Genomic DNA, 23,043 nt, shown 5'->3' with positions numbered 1-23,043 from the left:
CACAATTTAACCACTTAATTAGTTTAAGATAATTCAATAAGTTCGGCCAATGTGTGTTTTAACTTCTAATGCCCTGTCTCAAAGATCTATGTGCTTTTATAAAGGATAAAAAGAGATCCTTGAGAGGGCATCCTTTTAGAGTTAAAATTTAGGGGTCTGCATCAAAGTTTAAATATATGCACCCCCCCTATATAAAAGTTGAATTACTTAAGTAACAATTTTTTTACTAGTCTCATTAATTAGATCGTTATGTGTAATTTGGTTCATCAATGAATGAATTAACACTATTTTTGAAAAATAAAATAATAAAAAATATCTTAAATTTGGTAACAAATGTGTGCTTAACATTTTGCATATAGGACATTTATTACATATCTACAAAACTTCTGGGTGAATTCCTCAATCGACAACTTGATCATTTGAGACGTCATTATTTTTCTTTCAGCTTTATTAGGACCGAATTCAACCCTAATTACATAACTAGATAATTCCAAATACATAAATAAAATTACCACTTTGTTGCAAGATGGAAACTCGATCAAGACACTTAGAAGGGCAGCACATTGACAGCACAAGGGATATTAGTTCTCTTACAGAGTAAAGGCGACGTCCCTTACAGGGAGAGAATAGTTCCTATCATTAGCTTATTGACTCGGAATAAAGACATCCCTCCAGGTTTTGCTATCCCTGTTTTGGGTAAGCGACAAGGCACTGATTTTCATGACTCACCCCTGAAGAGGGGGGTAGGGCTGTTGAATCAAAGGACCCTCTAAACTTTACATTGACTAGGGAGATTGGTCCTACGATTTTTACATTGATTCCGGCTAGCTCAACGGCCAGAGAAGGAAGAGAGAACCGACTGAATGGTGGTGCTTTGAGGGCCAACGCATCTTCAGGCTCCAAAATGAAATCGCATGCTTCTTCGATGGGAAGAAATCATCCCTTACGGGAAATGAATGGTGCCTACGGAGAAGGATCCTAATTTGGCTCATGTTGGGAGTCACTCATCCCCTAAGCCAAAAATCAACAAATAGGGTGGTGAGTACAGCTTGAGGCAAGCTTTACTAGATCGACTGGATGAGGAGACTTTACAGTGATAACACCTAGATTTGAGAGTTCTGATTTCATTTTTACTGTACTCATATTTTTCTAAGCATTTCTAAGTGAACAGGCTTATGTAAGTGTAGAATTATGTGTAGAAAACTTATGTTTATGGCCACTTCATGGCACGTTCCTTTGTAATTACCAACTTGATAATAAAGTTAGGGGAGTGAAATTCAGACATCTCATTTCACAATTCACACTCCATGTTTTCTTTTTTAGTACATTAACATCACATTTTTACAATCCACACTACAAAAAGACAAAACTTAAGATACTAAAAAATGAAACAAGGAGTGTGGATTGTAAAATAGGGAGTGTGAATTTAATTTCCCTAAAGTTATCATTTTTACTAAAATTAAAAAAGGTTACAGCTAGTTTTATACCTTCAGCTTCAGAAGCAGTTAACAAGAAGTCACTTACAGATTCATTCATCAGATGATGCTAATCTTCATAGTAACTTAGCTATATTTAACAGTGACATTAATTGATTCCTAACTCACGTTGAGGATTAAGAAGGTACTAACTTACAATAATATAGCTTCTATTGTAGGTCAAACTAGCTGATTGCAAGAACTCAGCAATGACAACAGCAGTACTTGTTGAGTTGTTGGGTAATCACATTGTAGATGCTTTAGCAAAACTGGAAAATCTGGAGAACTCATTTTGTAGGAGAGCCTGCGGATTTCCTTGTTCAACCTACAGAGGGGGCAACAAGGAGGTATAAGGATTTTTCAAGAACATTTTCCAGTAAATTTAAAGGACTTGGGAAGTTGGTACAAGATACTCCGAGTCATCACATAGCAAAATTTATATTTTCTCAATTGGAATATTGCAGGATTTGTTTCATTAAATGGTTGCCCTCAACTATAAAGTCAGGAAGTATTCATCATTGGGGACATAATCGAAGTATCAAACACATGCCACATGAATTATCATTGAACTTTTTAATAGTTGTCTTCACTTTTCTTTCAAACAGTTTTATTTTCTTCATGCAAATAATTGATAGAAAATAACAGCAAAGATACAAGTACACAAGGGTACTGAAAAGTCCGTATGACTTACCAGGATACCATGGTCGAGGATCAGGACATTATCCATATTCAGAATGGTGGAAATACGATGAGCAATTGTGATAACTGTCATGCCACTGCATTCACTAGATATGGTTTTTTGTAAGGTAGATGCTGTTTGAGTGTCCACATTAGCTGTGCATTCATCCAAACAAAGCACCTGAAAATTTAGTGCACGTCTTCATCTGTAAATAAAATAAAATATCCCTCCCCAAAAGTAACCATGCAACAGAACTGATCCTGCATAACCACATCTCCACTGAGATATTTCTATTGCAAGGCCAAACTGTGTAAATTTAAGTCATAATTTGTGGATTGATTAAAAATTTTGAAAAGCATTCTCCATTTCCATTCTCAGAATAACAGTATGGACATGTAAATTTGAATCAAGTGCACTTTAAGAAATTTTAGTTTGCTCAAGAAGAAGATTGAAAAGAAGGGATGAGGTCAATATCTCTGAAATCTAGAACGAAGCACTTTAACCAGATTGAATAGGTTGGAAACACAGTAGGTAACAATGATTCATGTTAAATGGATCCTTGGTAATACAAAAGCCTCATTTATCTGTACAGAGTGCAAAAATGAAGGTGCTGCTTAGAAACAAGAAAAATTTGTGTAAAATTGATAATTAAGAAACTTAGAGAAGTGATTTGATATATACATTGCAATTCACAGTATGGTTATTTTATTGTGCTCTTCCTCGGGCATTATTGCACTCTCTCCGTTAGAGTAGAAAAAGTCGAACACCTTACCTTTGAAGATTTGAGCAGTGCACGTACAAGGCAAAGAAGCTGCCGTTGCCCTACAGAAAAGGACATCCTAGATTCGCTTAGGTGAATATCTAAACCTCCTGCTGCTTCTACTTCCTCTTTGACATGGCACCTCTCCAAAGCCTTCCAAATTTTATAGTCATCACTCAGCCTGAATGGATCCAGATTGTCCCTACAAATTAGGATGAAATACAAGCAGATTTACTGATTAATAGGAGAGTAGTCTATGTAACCAAACGAAATGTATTACAGGTCATATGCTTTTAGCTAATAGAAATTATACAACCCAGAATACAATATCAAATGAAAATAAATAACCAAAAGTACTTAACACTAAAATTACCTTAATGATCCTTCAAATAAAAATGGAGTCTGAGGAACAACAGAGAAATGCCCACGAAGATCCCTGATAGGAGCATTAGCTATGTTTATATCATCCACAAGAATACATCCTGTGCATATTGGTGTGAGGCGGAAAAGGGCATTCAAAACACTAGATTTTCCAGCTCCTGTCCTTCCAACAATACCAACCTGATTAATAATCAAGGAAAAGTTAATAGACCAACTAATAAACTATAACATTTAACATCCAAACACCTAATCATTGAAATAAAATGGACAAAATTAATTCAGTATCAAGCTATCTTCTCTTACCTGCATCCCTCCGTCAATAGTAAAACTAATATCACAAAGTGCAGCTGGAAAAGATGGCTTGTATCTCAAGGTAACATTTTGGAATTCAATCCGTCCTTGAAATGGCCAATTGCAGTTTAAAGATTGAAGTCCATCAACTTCTTCTTGAGGAACCTCCATATACTGTTAAGTATTAACTATAAAATCAGTCATAACTCATCAGTAATTAGTTGGAACATATGTTAGACGAAGGTCCATCTTGTACCTCAAGAGCTCTTTCAATGGAAACCATTTCCTTCTCTGTTTCAGTGAAACTTGTCAAAAAGCTTCCCAGTAAATTTACAACCGGAGCTGCATAAGATAGAGCCAAACCAACCTATAAAAGAGTGCAGAGTGCATATCTATCAATTCTCTTTTCAATTAGGATACGAGGGAAATGGTTAAAAGATTTCAGCTTTGCCTGTCATTGTCTCCCCACTCCTCCTTCCTCTTCCTCTCTTTTTTTAGGAGCGAGCTTTGTGTCAATATATATGAAGTTTAAAAGAGCTTACCAGCCCTGGGGTACTGAAACCGATTGGTAATCCACCATGAGATCCAAGAACAGCCATAATAGCAACAAATGAGATGATAAATGCTGCTGACAACTGAAAGAAGCTCACATGTTAGTTAAAAAATGTTATGATAAACTCTATTTTGGCTACCACTACTCCCAAATGCTGAAGCTCTTAGGATGTGGGCAAAAATTATTTTATGTCTGAAGCTCCCCCTAAAATGTAGGTATCCTGCTACTAGAGCCGATCATAGGGTTCAACGCATTTTGCAATTCCAGGGATTAGCGATTTCTGTGGTTTTACTGCTGTTTTAACAGGTTATCTTCATTATATTTCTCATAAAGTTAAGAGACTATACATACCACTCTTCTTTTAAGCAAACAAATCTTAAGCATTAAAACCAACCATATGCTCTTAGAAACAATTATCAATTGCAACTAAACTTGTACCCAATTTGCTTTAGATAATAGGAATAAAGCTTCATACTGTAATGTATAATACTTTTGAATTTAGCAAAGTATATTAGATAAACACAGCTATACCTGAAGACGTAGGGAAAGCCACAAACTTGCATTTAACTCTGTGTAGGAAGTTTGTTGATACAATTTCACCTGGTCAGTGAATCTGGCCAAAAAGAAGTCCTGTCCACAACCAGAAGATTGGTTGGAATATATCTTTTAACTATACTATAATTACAAGAAAAGTTAATGAACCACCAGATCCCAGATGCTTAAGCTGTTAGGAAATGGGTCAAAAATGTATATCAAGCTATTATCCTCCTACAACCCCACCGTGCAACTTGCAAATCAACAAAAAGTAGAAAGGAGTAAGGATTTGAAGTTTCTAACTCATTTTAAAGTCTCATACAGAAAACCCCTACCACCAGAACTTTTATACCATGTTACAGAACCCCTAGACCTCAAAAGCTCAAGCTGTTAGCAAGTCATCATTATTCATCATGGTCAAAAAATAAAAGTGACAAAAAAGGCCATCTTGGTAGTTTGCAAGAAACACTGTCCACTAAAAACAATAAGAAAAAATAAAAGATGAGGAGTTATCCTCAACCTTGTTATACTAAAGGACTATAATAACTTACATCATTCTAGTGATACTTTGAAATGAATACATGAAGTGAGAACACAATAATACTTAAATAGGCGCAAAACTCGTGCACTTGACACTACTTCCACTAGGGCCATTACAAGCTCTCTCAACATTTTCTATAGATCATCCCTCAAATCTTCTTTATTCCCAGGCTCGTTGCCTGGAACTATTCACGAGCCATGAAAGTGGTAAGCTATGTTTCCTAAACCAAAATCAAGTTTAGGGTGGTGGTAGTGCACCTTTGTGTGTGCATGGGTACCCATGAGTTTTTCTATTTTTTCCCTTTGAAGCAATTGTACAATCTAATGCAAGACATCAGTGGATGAACAATGTTAGTTGTTACTTGTCAGTCAGTTCATGATCTACCTCAGACTTAAATGCCCGTATAGTTGATGATCCATCAAGTGTCTCTGTGAAGGATGTATATATGGGAGACCGAGACACACTGTCCAGCCTTCGCAATTCTCGAGATGTTGACCTGTAGAAGAACTGCAGAATTTTTTTGGTTACAACAAGTGTAGTGTTTCATTGACTAGACAGCTTAACATTTGTTTTAACTTAAAATGATTTCTCACACATTGATAAGATCTTAAGGATCAGACATGCAATCTATCACATTTGTAGGTCTAATCAGATTCAAAATGTGCAATTTGAGATTTAACTGCCAAATTTGTGCTCTAACGGTCTAACCATGAGAAATCTTGTTGGTTTACCAACTTCCAAATGGATAAGTTAATGCATGCAAGTCAAAATTGCCTAATAGTAAACATGAACAATCAACGTGTGAAATAATTCTGTAATAGATTGCTTAATATTTTAATATGAACAATCAACATCAAAGAGTTTTAGTACAAAATGAGACGTTCCCAGAAATTGGAATCTTGGAACTAGTTCTTTGTTTTATTTCCATTCACTCAGAAATGAAGGTTCAAATTCTTGGTTAAAAAGTTCTGCAAAAACTTCAGATTAAAATTTCTGCTCCTTAACTATTACGCAGTTGCCTAGAATGTTAAAGATTCATTATTCTTTACTTAAAAAAATACTGAATGACTATTTGGGAATATCAAGGGTCAATAGTTAGTTTACGAATTTACTATAAACAGAAGCCTGTGAATATGTTGTGAGTCAGTAATTAAGTTTTAAAATACTATCTTTTTTCCCAGAGTTAATTTATGTCCCCCTATCAGAGTCCGCTGATTCTTCTCCGATGCAAGGAACTTTCCCAGACTCGTTTAAAAACTCAATGTTCCAATTCTAATGGCATGAAAATTGATAGTCCTCATCTTACTGTGAAGGATCACTCTATTCCCTCTGATACCACTTGAAAGTTCTGTTATAGTGACACACTCCACCAAGAGTGATGATATTGTTTTCCATTAACATCAAGTATATATTTTTGAGATGCTGTAGAAACAGATTAGGCTCCAGTTGATTTGTTTCAGCCAAAAAAAAAATTTATTTTTATATAAATATATATATATACAGGCCGGTTCTGAAGCGGACGTCCACACTTTGCTAAAGTGCGGACGGCGACGCAGCAGCGGCGTTCCAGGCCTGCAACCCGACCTGCAACTGCAGGTTTTCTGGGCAGCGCTGCAACGACGTCGCCGGCGACTCCACCGACTGCAGACCTCTCCGCCCGACCCCTGGCGTCCTTCCGGCAACCTCCGCCGCTCCGTCGCGCCCCGAGCCGAGCTGCAGCAGCGCCGTCCGCACTTTAACGAAAGTGCGGACGTCCTCTTTGGAACGCCTCCGTCTATATATATATAATACCTATACTAACAGGGTGAATGTTGAACATTACTTTGTTTGGGTGTGGCTGGAAAATGATATAAAAAATCCGAAATATTTTGCTTCTTGTATTTGGAGAATAGGTAAAGATTACAAGTAAATTTCATACCATAATGAACTAGGAAACCACTTTCCACCATCTTCCCTCATCATTTGGTTGAAAATTAGAGTTTTTTATATCAATATTTTACATTGCCCCCATGACCTAGAACAATGCATTTACCTATTTCACAAGGCAAACTATGTCTTATAAAATCTTTCCAGGTGTTGGCCTGAAGTTTCATATTTTAATTAAATATTCAAAGGGTTCTCATGGTTTGAAAAATTTATATCTGCACCCTAGCTCTGTCAATGAAGTAAAATAAAAGACATGAAGAATACCTGAAGTTTGGTGTAGATATACCAAAACGGTAATAGCAAAAGCAAGAAGAAGACCTGTAGATTAGCATAAACCCTTTAGAACAGCATTTAAATCAGGATAATGGAAAAAGTTTCAGAATTCTGAAGAAAAGATTTAGAGAAAAATAATTATGATCTTCAAAACTCTCCACTATACCTGAACATATGACAAAACTATTGCAATTCCCAGAAGACCAACGAAATTAGCTAGGAGAATGTTGAGAATGAAGGGAAGAGAATCATCAATTGTGTATAGATCTGAAGATAGCCTACAAAATAAAAAGAATAAGTAGAATATTGAAGTATAGTTAATAAATGAAGAACAGCGGAAATGAATTCTAACCTGTTTAGTATCCTTCCACCTGGTGTCTGATCAAAGAATTGAACAGGTGCATTGATAAGCCTTTTCAGCAGTGTATCATGCACCTTAACTGCAGCTCGTACGCCGCCATATGCAAATGAGAAGGCCCTCACTAATGTAAGAACTGAATTTGCAGTACAAAAGATGCACAGTATTACCTGTATAACTCAAAAAATTCAGAAGAAAAGATAAAAGCATCTAACTATCATATTCAGGTTCCCACATTTTTCTTTCAAATAAATGCATTATCTGTTATCCAGATTGTAGCTGCATAAAAGGTAAGTTCAGCACTTATATTTTCAACCAAAAAGGGTAAAATTAGTTACACAGCAACATACGACCTTAGTTGAACAAGATTTGTTCTATAGGATCGTACCTCTGTGTCCTTGACAGAATTATAATGTAAATCACTAACCAAAAAAAAAAATTCATGCTGATATTTTTTATTATTGTATAAGAGGACGATAGGAAGAGAACCATGGAGAATTAGGGTTGAAAGAATATTTGCATCCTACTTTGTTTAGGGGGTTTTCATGTTTCCTACTTTTCTATTGTAATTACGTTTATAACTTTTGATAGTGTCAACCAAAAAGGAAACCATACTACTAGAGACAGCTCTAATTACATTATAAAACAAATTTTTTTTTCAGAATCCTAATAATAGTTTAGTGGAACAATGACAAATTTGGAATTGATTGTTGGATTTTTTTTCGTTTAACATTAATTGCAAAAACTGTAACTACAGGGACCCAAGTAGAAAATGGCCAAAATCACAAGGAAAAAACTAGAGGAGAGACAGTATGACTAAGTGCCTGGTTATATTACAAATTAATTCTTTCTCATGACCATCTGCTGATTCAAAATCTCTTAATTTAATAAAACTGTCTCTTGTAAAAGCCTGTTCATTTATCTTTTGAAGTCTTATACTATTTGAAAAAGCGAATAGGATCTCTGGAAAAACCTTTTAATCCATCTGTCTCAAGGAAAAAACGATAAATCATGCCATAATAATAGAAAACAGGGGTAGCCGTTTACCAGATAAAAGGATGTAGAGTATCCTTTCTGACTCTTTCCTGTTGTATCAACCCAATATGACAGCCACAGATCATTTCCATTACGAGAAGCTTGCATTAGGATTGCTGACAGAAATATTACAACCGAAATGAACCAACCAGTAAACGTGGCATAATTCCTGCAAGAAGATAATGCAAACTTGAATTTTGAAAACCCAAATTATATTCACAGCTGCAACAAACTTTTCCTTTTTGTAAAATCTGACATGCAGAAATGTTACCCATAAACTTCCCTAAAAAGTAAAATGACTAACAAATCATTAAAAGAAACTAATAGATGGTAAAAATATTGATGTTAGAGTGTTAATTTGCAAATCTTTTACTTACTTGTAGACAGAAAGTTCTACTTTTCCCTCTTTCCGTGCCTCAACTTCAATAATATCTTGTCTTCCCTCTGAAGCAGGCACAATATCTTTCTCTAAGGGAAGGTTTTGTTGGTCTTTTGTGAGAGAATCTGCAGGTACATTGCACTCTTTTCCTTCATTCAGTAAGAATTTATCAAATTCATTCAGTGGAGAGAATGCTGAATATGAAGAAGCTGGCAAACAAGCAGAAGGTCCCACCCACTTTACATGTCCTTTTTCCATAACCACAATTGTATCAGCAGAAGATATTGCCTGTACAATAAATAAGCACAATTTTTCACTTGTAAAAGTTCCAATTAATGGAAGCACAGAACAGATTCCCATGATTTGAAGATGCTACTTGCTAATACACTCAGCATTCAGATTCCTGAATAATACAAGAAGACTAAAACATGCTAGATATGAAAGGTTTGAATTTAGAAAATTGTCCAGCAGCAAATCAGCAGAATATGAAATGAGAATTAATCCATTTAGGAAGCTGGAGCTTATATAAACAACAAATTGAAAAAAAGAAAAATAAGCCGAGTTATCAGACTATATTATATAATCGAATCTCTAGATTTCTCAGTACAGAATTCCAACACGATAAATAGTCTAAACTTGATAGTTACTATTCTCATAAAACTAAATTGGAATGATCTTTTATGGTTCTGATTTACTTTTGAAACTGCATTCCAAGTTAATGTGAGAAACTTTAAACACATTCAGAGAAATGTCATCCTAGTGATGTTTCTATGTTCAATTTAAGTAAAATAAAAATAAAATAAATAAATAAATAATATTAACAACAACAACAAAATTAGAAGGGAACAAAAAAATTCAGAAAAGCATAGAGATAACCTGAACGTTATGCGTACAAAGCACACGAGTTTGCTTTTTCATTAGTGGACCCAAAATTGCATTGTATAAAATACAACGAGCAACTCTTGCATCAACTGCACTGAGGACATCATCAAGAATAAACATATCGGAGCCATTATAAATAGCCCTGCAATTCCCCAATGTACAAATTCAATGAGTCGTGAAAAGAACTTGCAAAGGACATTTGGGGCTTGGAACTGAATCCTAGCTAGACACATTCGGTATAGAGAGTTGGAGTAACCTTGCCAGAGCAATTCGAGCTCTCTGTCCACCTGACAAGTTGACTCCTTTTTCTCCAATATAAGCCATGTCACCTCCAACCATTATTGAAATATCAACGTCTAAAGCACTTGCCTCTAAAGTATCTGTGTATCTATTGATAAAAAAAGAAGGTTCACAGTTAGTAACTTGTATAAACATTCCCCTTGAAGACAAATAAGAGATCATCTCTGCTTCACAGGAAAATGGAGAATCATGTTCCTAATTAGAAAGTGAAGGCCGGCTTACCCTAGATTGTTGAGTCAAAGTTGTCCTGACCAACCTATTTCCTAGCTCAGCTGTATGCAATGGAATTAATAATATCTCTAAAGTTTAACTTTAGATTCCCAACAATCCAGTTCTATGATAAGTCACTTCTCTATTTCAATTGTCGCATTATTATTTAAATCTCCACATATGAGTAATGCTTTCAAATGTTTGAAAGTTATTTTTAAGCAACAAAAAGCAAAGAACCCCAATCTTTTATTGCCTTAGTCCCTAAAATTTCAGCAGCAGCCTATTATTAATTCCAAACTATCAAAGACGAGCAGGATCCTAATTCGTGGATATGAACCGAAAATGTAAAATGAAAGGAAATTAAATATGACTAATGGAACATACAGTTAGAAATTATTGATTCATTTTTGGAGTAAGGGAGGGATATCAGGCAAGTTCATTATTTGAAAGAATCATACCTTTTGGGATCATATTGCTTTCCAAACAGTATATTGTCACGGATTGTTCCAGACAGAATCCATGGGACCTACAATCTCAAAACGCAGAGGCAAGCATGAAATTATATCTCACGAGAATTGAGGTCCACAAACAGCACTAGGACTAGTCTACAAACCTGTGGTACATATGCTATAGATCCACAAGAATATACTGATCCATGGACAAGTTGCATTTCCCCCAATATGGAATTCAACAATGATGATTTACCTGAACCAACCTGAGAAATGGTAAATGCAAAAGATGTCAAATTAAATCCTATATGCAGGAGGAAAAGTTCATATCAAATACTTTAATATTCAAGAAAAATTCCCAGTTATCTACGTACAAAATTGTGTTACTATTAACAAATTGTGTGAAAGAAATTTCTTGCTATAGCCAAAGCCTCAATTTGGTATAACTACAGAGGAGTCTATTGCCTAATTACTATACAAGTCCATCAGAGAACTGCACCCTAGGGATAATAAGTCCAAACTATTATCATCAGTTAACACTTGACATATATAAGATACCTAGACTTGGTCATCGTTCTTGTCTCTTAAGCACCAAATTGCATCTTCAAAACCTTTATGACATGAAGTATGACAACTTCACTCTGGTACCCTCAATTTTTAGGTTTTATAGGGAGTCGGTGGAAGATATTTAATCTATTAGTAGAAACATACTGTTGATCTTGTCTTAATGTAGCATAAAAGATGGTGAAATCAAGCCTAGTCCCATCATGATGATGAAAAGAAACTCCTAGATGAGATAGTCCACAAGAATAGAAATGATCATGTCTGACTTATAATAGAAAACTTTTGTGAAACCAATAGTAAAACAAGTTATCAATCCATTGTTTAATGCAATTCCAAAAAGGTATCAGATATGCAGTGATTTAAATTTATTCACTTATCCTGACCTCTCCAATTACTGCAATGAAGGAACCCTTTGGAATACCTAGAGTTACATGATTCAGCACCAAATTCAATTCCTTTTCATCGCTGCTTGACCAGGAACAAGATGAATCATCAAACACAACAGCCATATCTTCAAAGGTAAATTCACACTGATCATTGGAGAAATATGGTGAAGATGCATCAGCTGTCTTTTCCAGCTTTGACTTGCGCTCAGAGCAAGACAGGAACCTGCTCAACCGTCTGACAGATATGACAGCCTGTTATAGAGTAAAGAGAAAGTATGATTTCAATACACAATTGCAAAAGTTATAAGAAATAAAAAATAATAATAGGATAATAAATAAATAAAACCTTCACTTCAAACTGAAGGAATAAGAAAACTTACATCAATTAACCCATTAATGACCCACGGAAATGAGTTTAGAGGAGATATCAAAGTATTAAACAGAGCAACACAAGTGAAGACCTGCAGTTGGAATTTTGCAGAAGATGAGCTTTTCCTCACATTTTTATTAGGCAGCGTCCAGACAATAATAAAATATAAAAAGGGATAGAAACTCTGAGCTTCACACTGGAAGTGTTCTAGGAATCACTCCTTAGAGAGAAATTAGAATAACTCCTGCCTCAAACAAATGCACTTAAGAATCCTTAAAGACATAACCGACGACACTTAATCATTCAACATTATAAAAAAGAACAAAAAACAAAAAACAAAAAAAAAAAATCAAAGAATAATAACCTAAAATTGCATTTGCGGTTTTGCATTTCTTACAGAAAGGCAAACTCTTAATTATATAGTGTTTAGTAATAAACTTATACAATTGGAACTTAGCTCTCACATCAAATGCATAGAAAATAAAACTTATAAGATCTGAGTATGTATAAGCTAGCAGAACAGTGAGTACCGTTGCAGCATCAAGTTGATGCCCCATCAATGTGAAAAGTCCAAATGTACAAAGAGAAAAAAGAGTTGGTGTTGTGGCCCAAAAAAATACACACCAGGCATCCAAGTACTTCCGTGTCTGAAAAATGTAAGGAAATCAAACATTATTTCATGCAGCTAATTTCAAGAAATAACAGAAAAAGAAGAATGTCTCATTAATTGGTATTCTCTTGGCAACTCCAAGAATTAGAGTAGAAACATACAGTTAAGTGCATAACTTCTGATAATCTTGTCTCCATCAACCAGCTAGAAAACAAGAGCTCCCAACCATACATTTTCAAAGTGCGGATATATGTCAAAAGTTCCCCCGTCCTTCTGATCCTGCCGAGGAGCCCAGACACTAAGATTAGCCTAATATGTAGTTTTGGCTCATTGTCTAATAGCTTACACTTTTGGGGTCCAGTGAATGTCTGAGATCATAAGATACAACATTGGAACTAAAAGGATGGAAGTGAAAAATTATCCAATTACAGAGACAAAAAATATGACATAGCCATTATTTCTCCAAATAACACTAGAAATTTTGTAAACAGTTCCTGAGACATTTTATTTAAGGTGAACAGAGGTATTTCATACAGATCTGGGAGCCTGTCAAAATAAATCATATGTGAAAGAATATATGAATATTGTATTCAACTCAATAATAGCAATTTTTAGCATGCTTAACCACCATAACTATAAACTAAATGTCACTTAATTTCATACTGAAGAGATTTCAAATTACAGTGATCATGGAATTCACTAAGTGATTTGTGTTTGCGTAATAGGCTCAGACATAATTCTTCTTATGAACTTGGGGATTGGGAGCAACTTAGATTGGTGTCAGGGTTTGGGTTCTTGTTGGATGTTTACAATTCAATCGTCCTGAACTATTGTAAGGTTTGGGTTCTTGTTGGATGTTTACAATTCAATCGTCCTGAACCATTGTAAGATTAATATTTCATTTCCATTTCAGGTGTCTCAAGACATGCATTTCCAAGCCCACACATGAGGTGGTAGTATTGGTAGCATTTTTCCTTTTGTTGGTTTTGATATACATTGTTCACCTGCTTCCTATAAAATTAAATGCTGTGACAACTGTTACTGCATGCTACAAATCTGATTTCTTTGAAGCAACCACTACGTTCAGAGAAAGCTTATACTGTCACATAGATGAGATAAAATAAAAAAATAGTGCATGTACCTCTCATCCTTCTGCTTCATCATTTTCACTGTAGCTCTTGCAATCAATGTAGATATCCATTTATTCACTACCGGAGAATAAATAAATAAAACAAAATAAAAGAAGAGTTCAATCAGAACAAAACTACATCTAGTGATTGACTCCAATGTTAACATATTTCCAAGTAACAGTACATCCAAGCTCCATTCACAGGTATAAAGGACTAAAAAATCCACTGTGATGAGGATTACGAAACTAAATTAAAATCCTTCCAGTCATACAACAACTCTTACTGCAAGATATACCAACCAAACTCTGCACATATTGACAGTAACTTTTAGGTCCACACACTGCTTAATTTATAGAAAGTTAAATGGTCTTTTCATTACTGCATAAGTGTTTTACACTTTTACATCATCTCAAATAATTTAATGATGTAAATGCTTAAATAAAACTAGAACTGTGGCCTGCTCATCCCAAACACCATGCAAGAATGAGATTCCGAATGTACCTGGTATTAATGCGATGGTAATTGCAAGCCCAGAAACAAATGCAAATTTGACTTGTGTATACAAAAGGAACAAAGCCACCCCAATTTGTAAAGGCAAGCTGAAACATTCATTGAAAGAGGGTGGTCAATAAACCAAACATAGGAGATCAAGCCACTAATTCACAAACTTCTCACAAGGATACTGAGAACACAATGGCCCAGTGATTTCATCTAAAAAATAACAATTATAAGCCAAGTGATAAGAAGAAAAAAAATTTAATTAATAATAATAATAATAATAACAACAATAACTTTAGTTAGTAGTTCAACCATATGATTTACAGAAATGAGCATCGTTATTAACCGAACAAAAACTACCACTGGTAAGCTACAATCTTAATTTATAAAAACAGTAAAAACAGAATCATATCAGGATCTAGACAACATTGACTTTTTTGGAATGGTGATTACAACATTGTAGCAGGTATCTTATATTTCAGTTGTCTAGTGTCCTTTTGTGTAGACACTTGTGTATGCTTTGTTATCGAAACACACTGTAATTGTCACTTTATTTGTAAACCGGTACCAGGCCCATGAAAACTTGTGTTGCCACTTTCAAGCTCCTTTGCCATGGACCAACCCCAAATAAAATGTATAAACAGCCTACGTAATCACTTCCCTTGGCATGCTATAATACTCCATTGCACTAATCTCACTGACAGAAGTATCGGATGGAGAATGCTAAATTATATAAAAGGGGAAATGATATTAATGTACGTAATATATTTGGATCCTCCGGTATGGGAATCTTCAACTTTATAATGCGAAGATCATTATAAAATTAAAATAAAGAAAAAATAAAAGAAGATGAAGAACATCAAAATCAAAACTAAACAAGGAATGAATAAACATAATAAATGATACATTAGTTATACCTTAGAAGCCTAAGTGAAAACAAATGGACATACAGAAAGTAAAGGCATAAGATATGTGACAAATGCAATAAAAAAGCTCTTACCTCCACATATCATGGAGAGTGTTACTTAAGTTGACAATGCGATCAGAGTCTATGGCCATGAATGTCTGAATTTCCCCCTCGGTAAACTTTGATCGCTCTGCTAGGTTGACACAGAGGCACTAGGAGACAAAATAAACTTCTTTATTTAAAGAGACAGAGCTTTCATTGAAAACACAGAAATAAGCATAGGACAACAAGGTGGACAAGGAGTCCACAAAAGAAAAGCTAAACAACCAGCCCAGACAAAAATCCTAAACTGCGGCTGCTTTCCAATCTAAAATAATAAATGACAAAGTAAAATTCTTAAAACTCCCTGGAAACAGAAGCCCAACGGCGACGTCCAGAACCTAACTCTCTCCCAAAACTCTTCACCACATTCTCTCATTTCTTCCCATCCAAACCACCCAGAGCACGCTAATACCCCACAACCCCAAAGGACTTTGGCCTTTTTTCCTCTGCCAAAAGCAGAAGGTTTCTCGCTTAACAGATCAATCCTCCCTACTGAACTTATCCAAACTAAATTTGAGATAAAGCAACGGGAGTAACGTATATAAAAGACCCAGATGGGTAGAAAACGGAAGAAAAAAAAAACCCACACATGCATGCACCTAATTTTTGGAAGCTCACCATATTTCCAACAACATTTCCAGTATACAGAGTTCAAATTAGAACATATTACTTAAGCATCATTACATAGATGATTTAACGGAAATATAAATCTTCAGCAAGTAGAAGAAGCAGAAGCTGGATAATGCAATGCATCATTATTTCAACCTGGAAGCATCAACTATCTCTAAAACACACAGATTTCAACTCTCCCGATTCATGCAAACTACTATAAACATTTCTCATGAGAACTAATAAAGAGAAAAGGTGGGTACAGTGTTTAGTTTACCAACTTTTGTATTGCCTTACAGATCACAAACAAACCCTACTGAATTTTTTTTTGTCTGAAATCCTACTTATGATTTTTTAACAATGCAATATTTCCCTCAGTCCTACCGGTCCAGCTAATGTAATTGAATGACGAATGAGCAACGCCCTCATCATCATCTTAAAAAAGGTTCAGATAATAGGATCCTTTCAAATGATATGTTACCATAGCTTTCTCTTCAGACTATCAAGATCGCATAACACAACAATATTTTGATTTGGTTCACCAAATCACTTTTCAGGTGAGTTGAGATTGCATTCAAAAGAAATTTAAATGATGAGGAAGTGAGGGAATTATCTTGTTTTTTGGTATTGCAAAAAAGAGTACCGAGTTTTTTTTTTTTTTTTTCCTGTTGGCAACACTTGTCCCCTTTCTTATATCATGTTTTCTGTTCAATAAAAGTTGTTTATATTCCAGAAGAAAAACATAGCATTAATTGACTGTGCACAATCATTTTCTCTCGGTTATATAATTGCATGTCCAAAAAATTCAATGGAACGGACAGAGGAAACACATACCTTCTGATATATAACTGTCATGATACTAGATCGTAGCTTTAACTTCAATTTTGAAAGATGAAAAGTATATTGTGTATCCAAAAACGATCTGAAAGATTGGAAAAAAAAAAAAAAAAAGGATTCAACTTTACTGTCAGAAAACGTTGTATCTACAAAGCAAAAAGGTCTTTTATATAGATGAACTGTAAGTATACATCTAGCAAAGTAAAAGACATCAAAAGCAGTCACTCTTCAGGAACATGTTTAAGAACAAAGAACTAGGAGAATAGGGAGCATAGGACCAAGAACTAGGTTTAGTATAATCCTTCGTTGGTGACAATAACTAAATAGGCATTCAACAATAATTTACTTTGTGCAGGCTGCGCCATAAAGTGAACTTACTAATAGGTCAATTGTGCCAATAACAACAACCTAAAGATTTAAACCTGCCTTCACCAAAGATGGGAGACTTAACAGATAAGGGAGGGCTCTTCAAGGTAACCTAAACGAGGGAGGTCTGCCCTCAAATGGTATCACATACGCTTAAATCGGCCTTCTTTTTACCCATGTTAAAAAGCGAAAAGTGGATGTACAGATTAAAGAGGTTGACAATTGTCTAGTTCTATAATATTTAGCAGTTAATAAAAATTAAAAAAAAAAACTATATCTGATGTCTTATCTTATAGGTATGGAGCACTACACTAGCTGCAATATTAAAAACGTAGATGTAGGGGGTGGGATAAGGATGGAAGAGGGAGACAGTAAAAACTGCATTAACCATGTCATTAAAGTTCAAGAATCAGAGTATTACTTAAAGATAGATATGAGGCCCAAGGATACAGCAAGAACATAGCCATCCAAATTCTGCGAACCTGAAAGAAACACAACAGTGACAAATTCTGTGAACATAGGGTAGCATGTTTAACATTATAAATGTTTTTCATCCAAGATAATGATGGTGAGAGCAAGTCCACCCATTGGGTCACCAAGTCACTTATTATTCACTACTTTTTATGTTTATTTCCACCCTCTGGGTCACGGGCACAGTTTCCAAACTGACCTAGTGACCTCTGGGTCACTTTTGTGACCTGCAAACTGACCCGGGTCAGTTTGGAAACTGTGCCCGTGACCCAGAGGGTGGAAATAAACACTAAAAAACAGTGAATAGTAACTGACCCGGTGACCCAACGGGTGAACTTGCTCTAAGTAAATACTGTAAATCCAACAACTTATGAAAAACCTTGTTGAAGGAAGCGAATTAGCTTATTGAGAAGCAACGGTCCAGCAAAACCAACAGAATCATTAAGTACCTGGAGACTGACAATTCAGAATATTATATTTTTAAAAAGCTAATCTTTAATTTGCCTACTTATGAAAGTATGTAGGAAATTGACGACAATAAGATATCAAGCTTAAAATTTCATTAACAATTAGATTCACTCCATAACTTCTCTGTATTAGATAGCAGCCATTTGTATTCCAATAAATTGGTCTTTCTCTTGCTTGCAATGTCAGCATATTAAACTAACCGTCCCTCTAACTGAAAAAACTGTAGACCTTTACTCCCATCCTCGGGCCTCCCAGTAAGAAACAAAAGGAAGGCCAATACACATGTGCAGTGTCTAGTAATTCTTTCAAAATTTATAATACAGCGTCACTCAATCTACACTACAAAAAAAGAAATACGTAGGAACCTATTTCTACAACTAACTACAAGCGAAGAACACAATTTTACCAAAAAAAAAAAAAAAGGAATAATTTCTGAAAGTAAGACAGTTGGAAAATGACACTATTTACTTTTTCTGTAACATCATAAAGAAAAACTTGTCATGAACTAAAAGCAGTGACAAATTTACCAGTATATGTACAAAACTATATACAATTCCACCAATTATGGTACTTGAAAGCAGATAGGGATGAACTCATTCACAGAAAAAGGGTACCTTTAACAAGCCGAGACGAACGTATGGCCATCCATATGCAGAACAGATTGCCCTAAACAGGGATGGATCAGGGCAACTACTCTGTTGGGATTTCCAACAGCTAAATAATGCATCATGACAGGAACAAGGGTCCATATCAGTGGGAAGTTGAAGCAAATCTTCAAATTCAAGCTGCTTTGTGACACCATGACTCATCACAGAAGTGATCGATCTGAATGTCATAAGATTGAAATAGCTCTGATTGTCGCCCTTTAAAAATCAATACAAGATGGTAAATATGAGCTTGCCACAAAAGAAGACTAAAACAAATAGCACAGAGGAGGGAGGCATCCCGCTCTTAACAATTTCAACTTAAACATCGAACAGCTACTGAAGTACATAACCAGCATCAAATTTTTGAGATTAATATTTCTTGATTGCGTGGAAGTTATGAGCAGAATGTAAGGTATATATATATATATATATATATATATATATATATATATGTTTGCTCAGGTGCGGATATCCGCACCGAAGAAAAAGGTGCGGATTTCCAGTTTTGATCCACTTTCCGATCACATTTTTACATCTTAGCCGTTCAGTTTTTAGATCCTAATGTATAGATCATCTCTACAAAATTTCAGCCAATTTGATGATCATTAAGGCATCCAAAATGGCAATTTACACGAACGGACAGAATCTGTCAAACCGGAACCGTTCGTATTTATAATGGTAAATTGCAGTTTTGGATGCCTTAACGATCACCAAATTGGCTGAAATTTTGTAGAGGTGATCTATACATTATGACCTAAAAACTGAACGGTTAAGATGTGAAAATGTGATCGGAAATTGGGTTAAAACCGGAAATCCGCACCTAAGCAAAAAGTGCGGACGTCCGCACCGGAGAAGCGCTGTATATATATATATATATATATATATATATATATATATATATATATATTAATCATTTTTGGCTTAACACTTTGATCGAGTCACTGTACAAAAAGATGTTCCTAAACTTTTCTTGTCATCTTTCTATTTTAGTCTTCTTAATCTATAAGAGAAATGGTGAAGAAATCACACTCTTGCACTACCATATTATATCTTATGCTCACTGATGATTGATATAGGTGAAGCAAAATTTTTGGTAGATAATATGATCCTTGAAGTTAAGGTGTTGATTTGCTGTTTTCTATGCATTGACTCAGAATTTATCCTACAAAATGCTAAAGCAATGAAGTATGCATTCATCAAGTATAGCCATTGTTATGGAATTTGTGCTTAAAGCATATCAGCATCTACCTTTATATTTATCCTAGTGTAAAGCAGAAACAGAAAACAGCATACAAAACCCAAGGAAAAAATCAAATCCTTAAACATATGGACTTAGTCAAAAATTATGGAATCCAAGGAAGAGCTTCAAGGAGAAAAAAAAAAAAACAAAAACAAAAGGAAATTATAGGGAATGGCAAGAAAATAATAATGATATTACCTGTATGACTGTATCTAATTATGAACTACCAAACAATGGAAAGAAGGTTACTCTAACACCAAAATTGAAAGAACAGAGAATACTATCAAGTAATTTGGTGGCATATAACTTACAGAGTCCTTGAGAGAACCTTCCTCGAGGTCCATGTCAGCAGAAAGTAGTGAATCTTCCATTGAACTGCATTTAGTTGAAGGATATCAATTAAAGAATGCAATGATGAATATGTTATATCGTACAAAAACTAAAGAATATCATATAAAAAAAACATTTATGAAACCAACGATTGTATGACCAATCACATATCACATTTATTATTTTACCATCCAAAACTTGCATTTTATTAGGAACACTTTTAACAAACGAATTAAATAATTCAAATTTTGTAAGATGTTTATATAAATAGGATGCTATAATTATTCTGCAATAAGCTAAAAAATAAATAAAAAACATTGATGCAACCCAGAGTATGATCCTACAGGGTATCGTAATGTAAAAGTTGAAAATTTCGATTGGGATTCGAGAGCAAAGATGTTATGATCATAGCCCAACTCATCAACTGCAATTACATCAATATATAGGTCATCCAGACAGTATCTTTGTGCAATGATACAGGCTATGCAGATGAGTTAATCCTGTATCTGGATGACAATTATATTATAAGATATGAATCAACCCCTACTCCATGAGGAGCTGAGAGGCATGAACGATATACAGTGGGAACTGTCGATCTATCCTATGTAACTATGACCATAAAGAAAGAGCTTTGGAGGAGGAGGACGAGGAGGAGGAAGGGGGGGTGAGTACTAATTAAACAGCTCACACCTTCTGTTGGATGATGCCCTCTTCATTCTGATGATGTTAATTGATATACCAAAAACGACGTCCAATGAAACAGTACCAATCTCCTTAAGAGATAACAAGACCTGTCAGAAAAAATAGTTCATAAAATACAACTCTATATACAAAAATAATCAAACACCGTTCTAACCGCCACCCGCCACACGAGTTAAGAGCATATGCCACAGAATATTAGCTATCACAGCCACTATTAATTTCTATTTGAAGTACTGAAATGCAGTTTCACAATTAAACATATGTAATATAAAGTCCAGTTAGACTCGACCACACGAATCAATTGCATCATAAGTGGTGAAAAGCTAACTGGTCTGGATAGATCTTATATTCAAAACTTAACGATTACAAAATGGAAAATTTTTGGACGACATCCTTTACACTTTATAGTTTATATAATATCTTCCTTTAAACTTACTGGCATTTTTACAACCCGCCATGGACTGGAATTTACTCAGCTATAAGAAACTTCTACATAAAACTGTACCTTGAATGAAGGATATGTTGTGAACAAATGAAGTGTTGCCAAAAGTATTTTTACAAGCCACCAGAAACACAAGATGCGATTGCCAAAAATATGGCAAGCATTGAAACACCTTGAGAAGAGTATGACAACTGTCTGCATATTTAAAATAACCAGAAAAAATTCTATAACAAAAATAATAACACAACACAATTTTAGAAAGTAATTTCCAAAAAAAAAAAAAACTTATAACATAAAAAACCCTTACCCAGACAGCAAACTGGGAACATCTGAACAACCATTCATGTTTTGCAACCAAGACACCACCACGACCTTTCTTTAAAAGTAAAGCAATGTCGAAAAATGCTGAACAAGCTCCGACGGCAGGAAGCACGTGCAAGAAAAACCTCTCGGAAAAGTTCATCTGAGTAATTTCATAAGGCCATCAGTACATTTAACAATCTTCTAAGCAAACTGTGATGATGCAGAGTCAGGAATTTCTTCTATGCAAAGAGAATAAATCGACAGGAGCATAACGACGAAAAGACTGAAGTAAAATTTCACAGCATATATATATATGAATATAAAACCCACCCTCCAGGTTCTTCTGCCGGTCCTTGGAGTGATTCCGAGTACGAAAATCACAGCAAGAGTGACTATATTAGGACCAAAAGCTAACAGAGTAGGGATTGTTAAGGAGGAGCAGAGTCCGTAACATTATTTTGACTCTGTGAAACAGAAATTTACAGCGAAACAGAAGGAGTTGAAAAGGATATATGTTGCCGTAGCACTTGGAAAGTCCATTCCCGTCCCACACCTGAATCAGATATCACCACAAATTCACAATCAGGGAGAAAGAAACCGAAGAATTTATTAGCTTTCGAAGAATTTGAGTTCAGCAGCGCTTTCGTTTGGAGATATGAAATGGATGAGAAGAGAACGAAATTGGAAAGAGGGCTTACGGAGGGAGAATTAGGGCAGATCAGGTTCGTGATATCGTCCATCTCCTGCTGCTTCGGTTTTGCAGAGAGGGAGAGAGAGAGGGTTTCTTTCAAGGCGTAAAGCTGCGAAGTGCCATTTTCATGCACGCACTTTCAACGCAAAGTGATCAGAGCAAGCGTGGTGGTCTCACGTGGACGCCACTTCGAATTTCCAAGTCAATGCGAATGGGAATTGAAAATGTGAATTGTAGATGATGGCCATGGGAATAATTTTTCTTTTTCTCTTTTTTCTTTTTTTTGCTTTTACCGAGAATGGCAGTCCCAATGTCTGATATTGAGCATTATGCTGCTCTTTCCA

At 35.2% G+C, this 23,043-nt stretch overlaps 1 protein-coding gene across 7 annotated transcripts; it reads right to left on the bottom strand.

Moving 5' to 3' along the window:
- Positions 1 to 391: 391 nt before the first annotated feature.
- LOC112187486 (ABC transporter C family member 13) lies at positions 392 to 22,977 on the bottom strand. Of its 7 annotated transcripts, XR_002931094.2 has the most exons (37): positions 22,707 to 22,973; positions 22,521 to 22,561; positions 22,339 to 22,426; positions 22,013 to 22,168; positions 21,769 to 21,900; positions 21,252 to 21,352; positions 20,543 to 20,606; positions 18,959 to 19,207; positions 18,256 to 18,325; positions 17,827 to 17,887; positions 17,037 to 17,124; positions 15,585 to 15,703; positions 14,588 to 14,685; positions 14,098 to 14,164; positions 13,118 to 13,235; positions 12,877 to 12,993; positions 12,357 to 12,437; positions 11,974 to 12,228; positions 11,191 to 11,292; positions 11,036 to 11,103; positions 10,324 to 10,455; positions 10,062 to 10,209; positions 9,184 to 9,473; positions 8,819 to 8,975; positions 7,766 to 7,941; positions 7,580 to 7,691; positions 7,405 to 7,458; positions 5,599 to 5,721; positions 4,671 to 4,769; positions 4,129 to 4,221; positions 3,843 to 3,953; positions 3,599 to 3,760; positions 3,288 to 3,475; positions 2,927 to 3,116; positions 2,167 to 2,334; positions 1,633 to 1,800; positions 392 to 1,011 (listed from the first exon to the last, which is right to left on the bottom strand). XR_002931094.2 is itself a non-coding variant. In XM_024326301.2 (36 exons), exons 1-36 carry the CDS (start codon positions 22,746 to 22,748, stop codon positions 1,720 to 1,722), a joined length of 4,338 nt encoding a protein of 1,445 aa, XP_024182069.1. In that variant the 5' UTR covers positions 22,749 to 22,973; the 3' UTR covers positions 1,327 to 1,719. The 7 variants fall into 7 exon arrangements, 4 of the variants coding, with proteins under 4 accessions (XP_024182069.1, XP_024182068.1, XP_024182070.1 ...); XR_005806216.1 differs by lacking the exon at positions 392 to 1,011 and having other exon boundaries at positions 1,327 to 1,800; positions 2,167 to 2,309; positions 22,707 to 22,975; XM_024326301.2 differs by lacking the exons at positions 392 to 1,011; positions 18,256 to 18,325 and adding an exon at positions 18,326 to 18,332 and having other exon boundaries at positions 1,327 to 1,800.
- Positions 22,978 to 23,043: the final 66 nt, after the last annotated feature.

This window comes from Rosa chinensis, chromosome 2 (assembly GCF_002994745.2).
Source record: "Rosa chinensis cultivar Old Blush chromosome 2, RchiOBHm-V2, whole genome shotgun sequence".
Classification (NCBI taxonomy): Eukaryota; Viridiplantae; Streptophyta; class Magnoliopsida; order Rosales; family Rosaceae; genus Rosa; species Rosa chinensis.
This window is presented reverse-complemented; position numbering and strand designations above follow the sequence as displayed.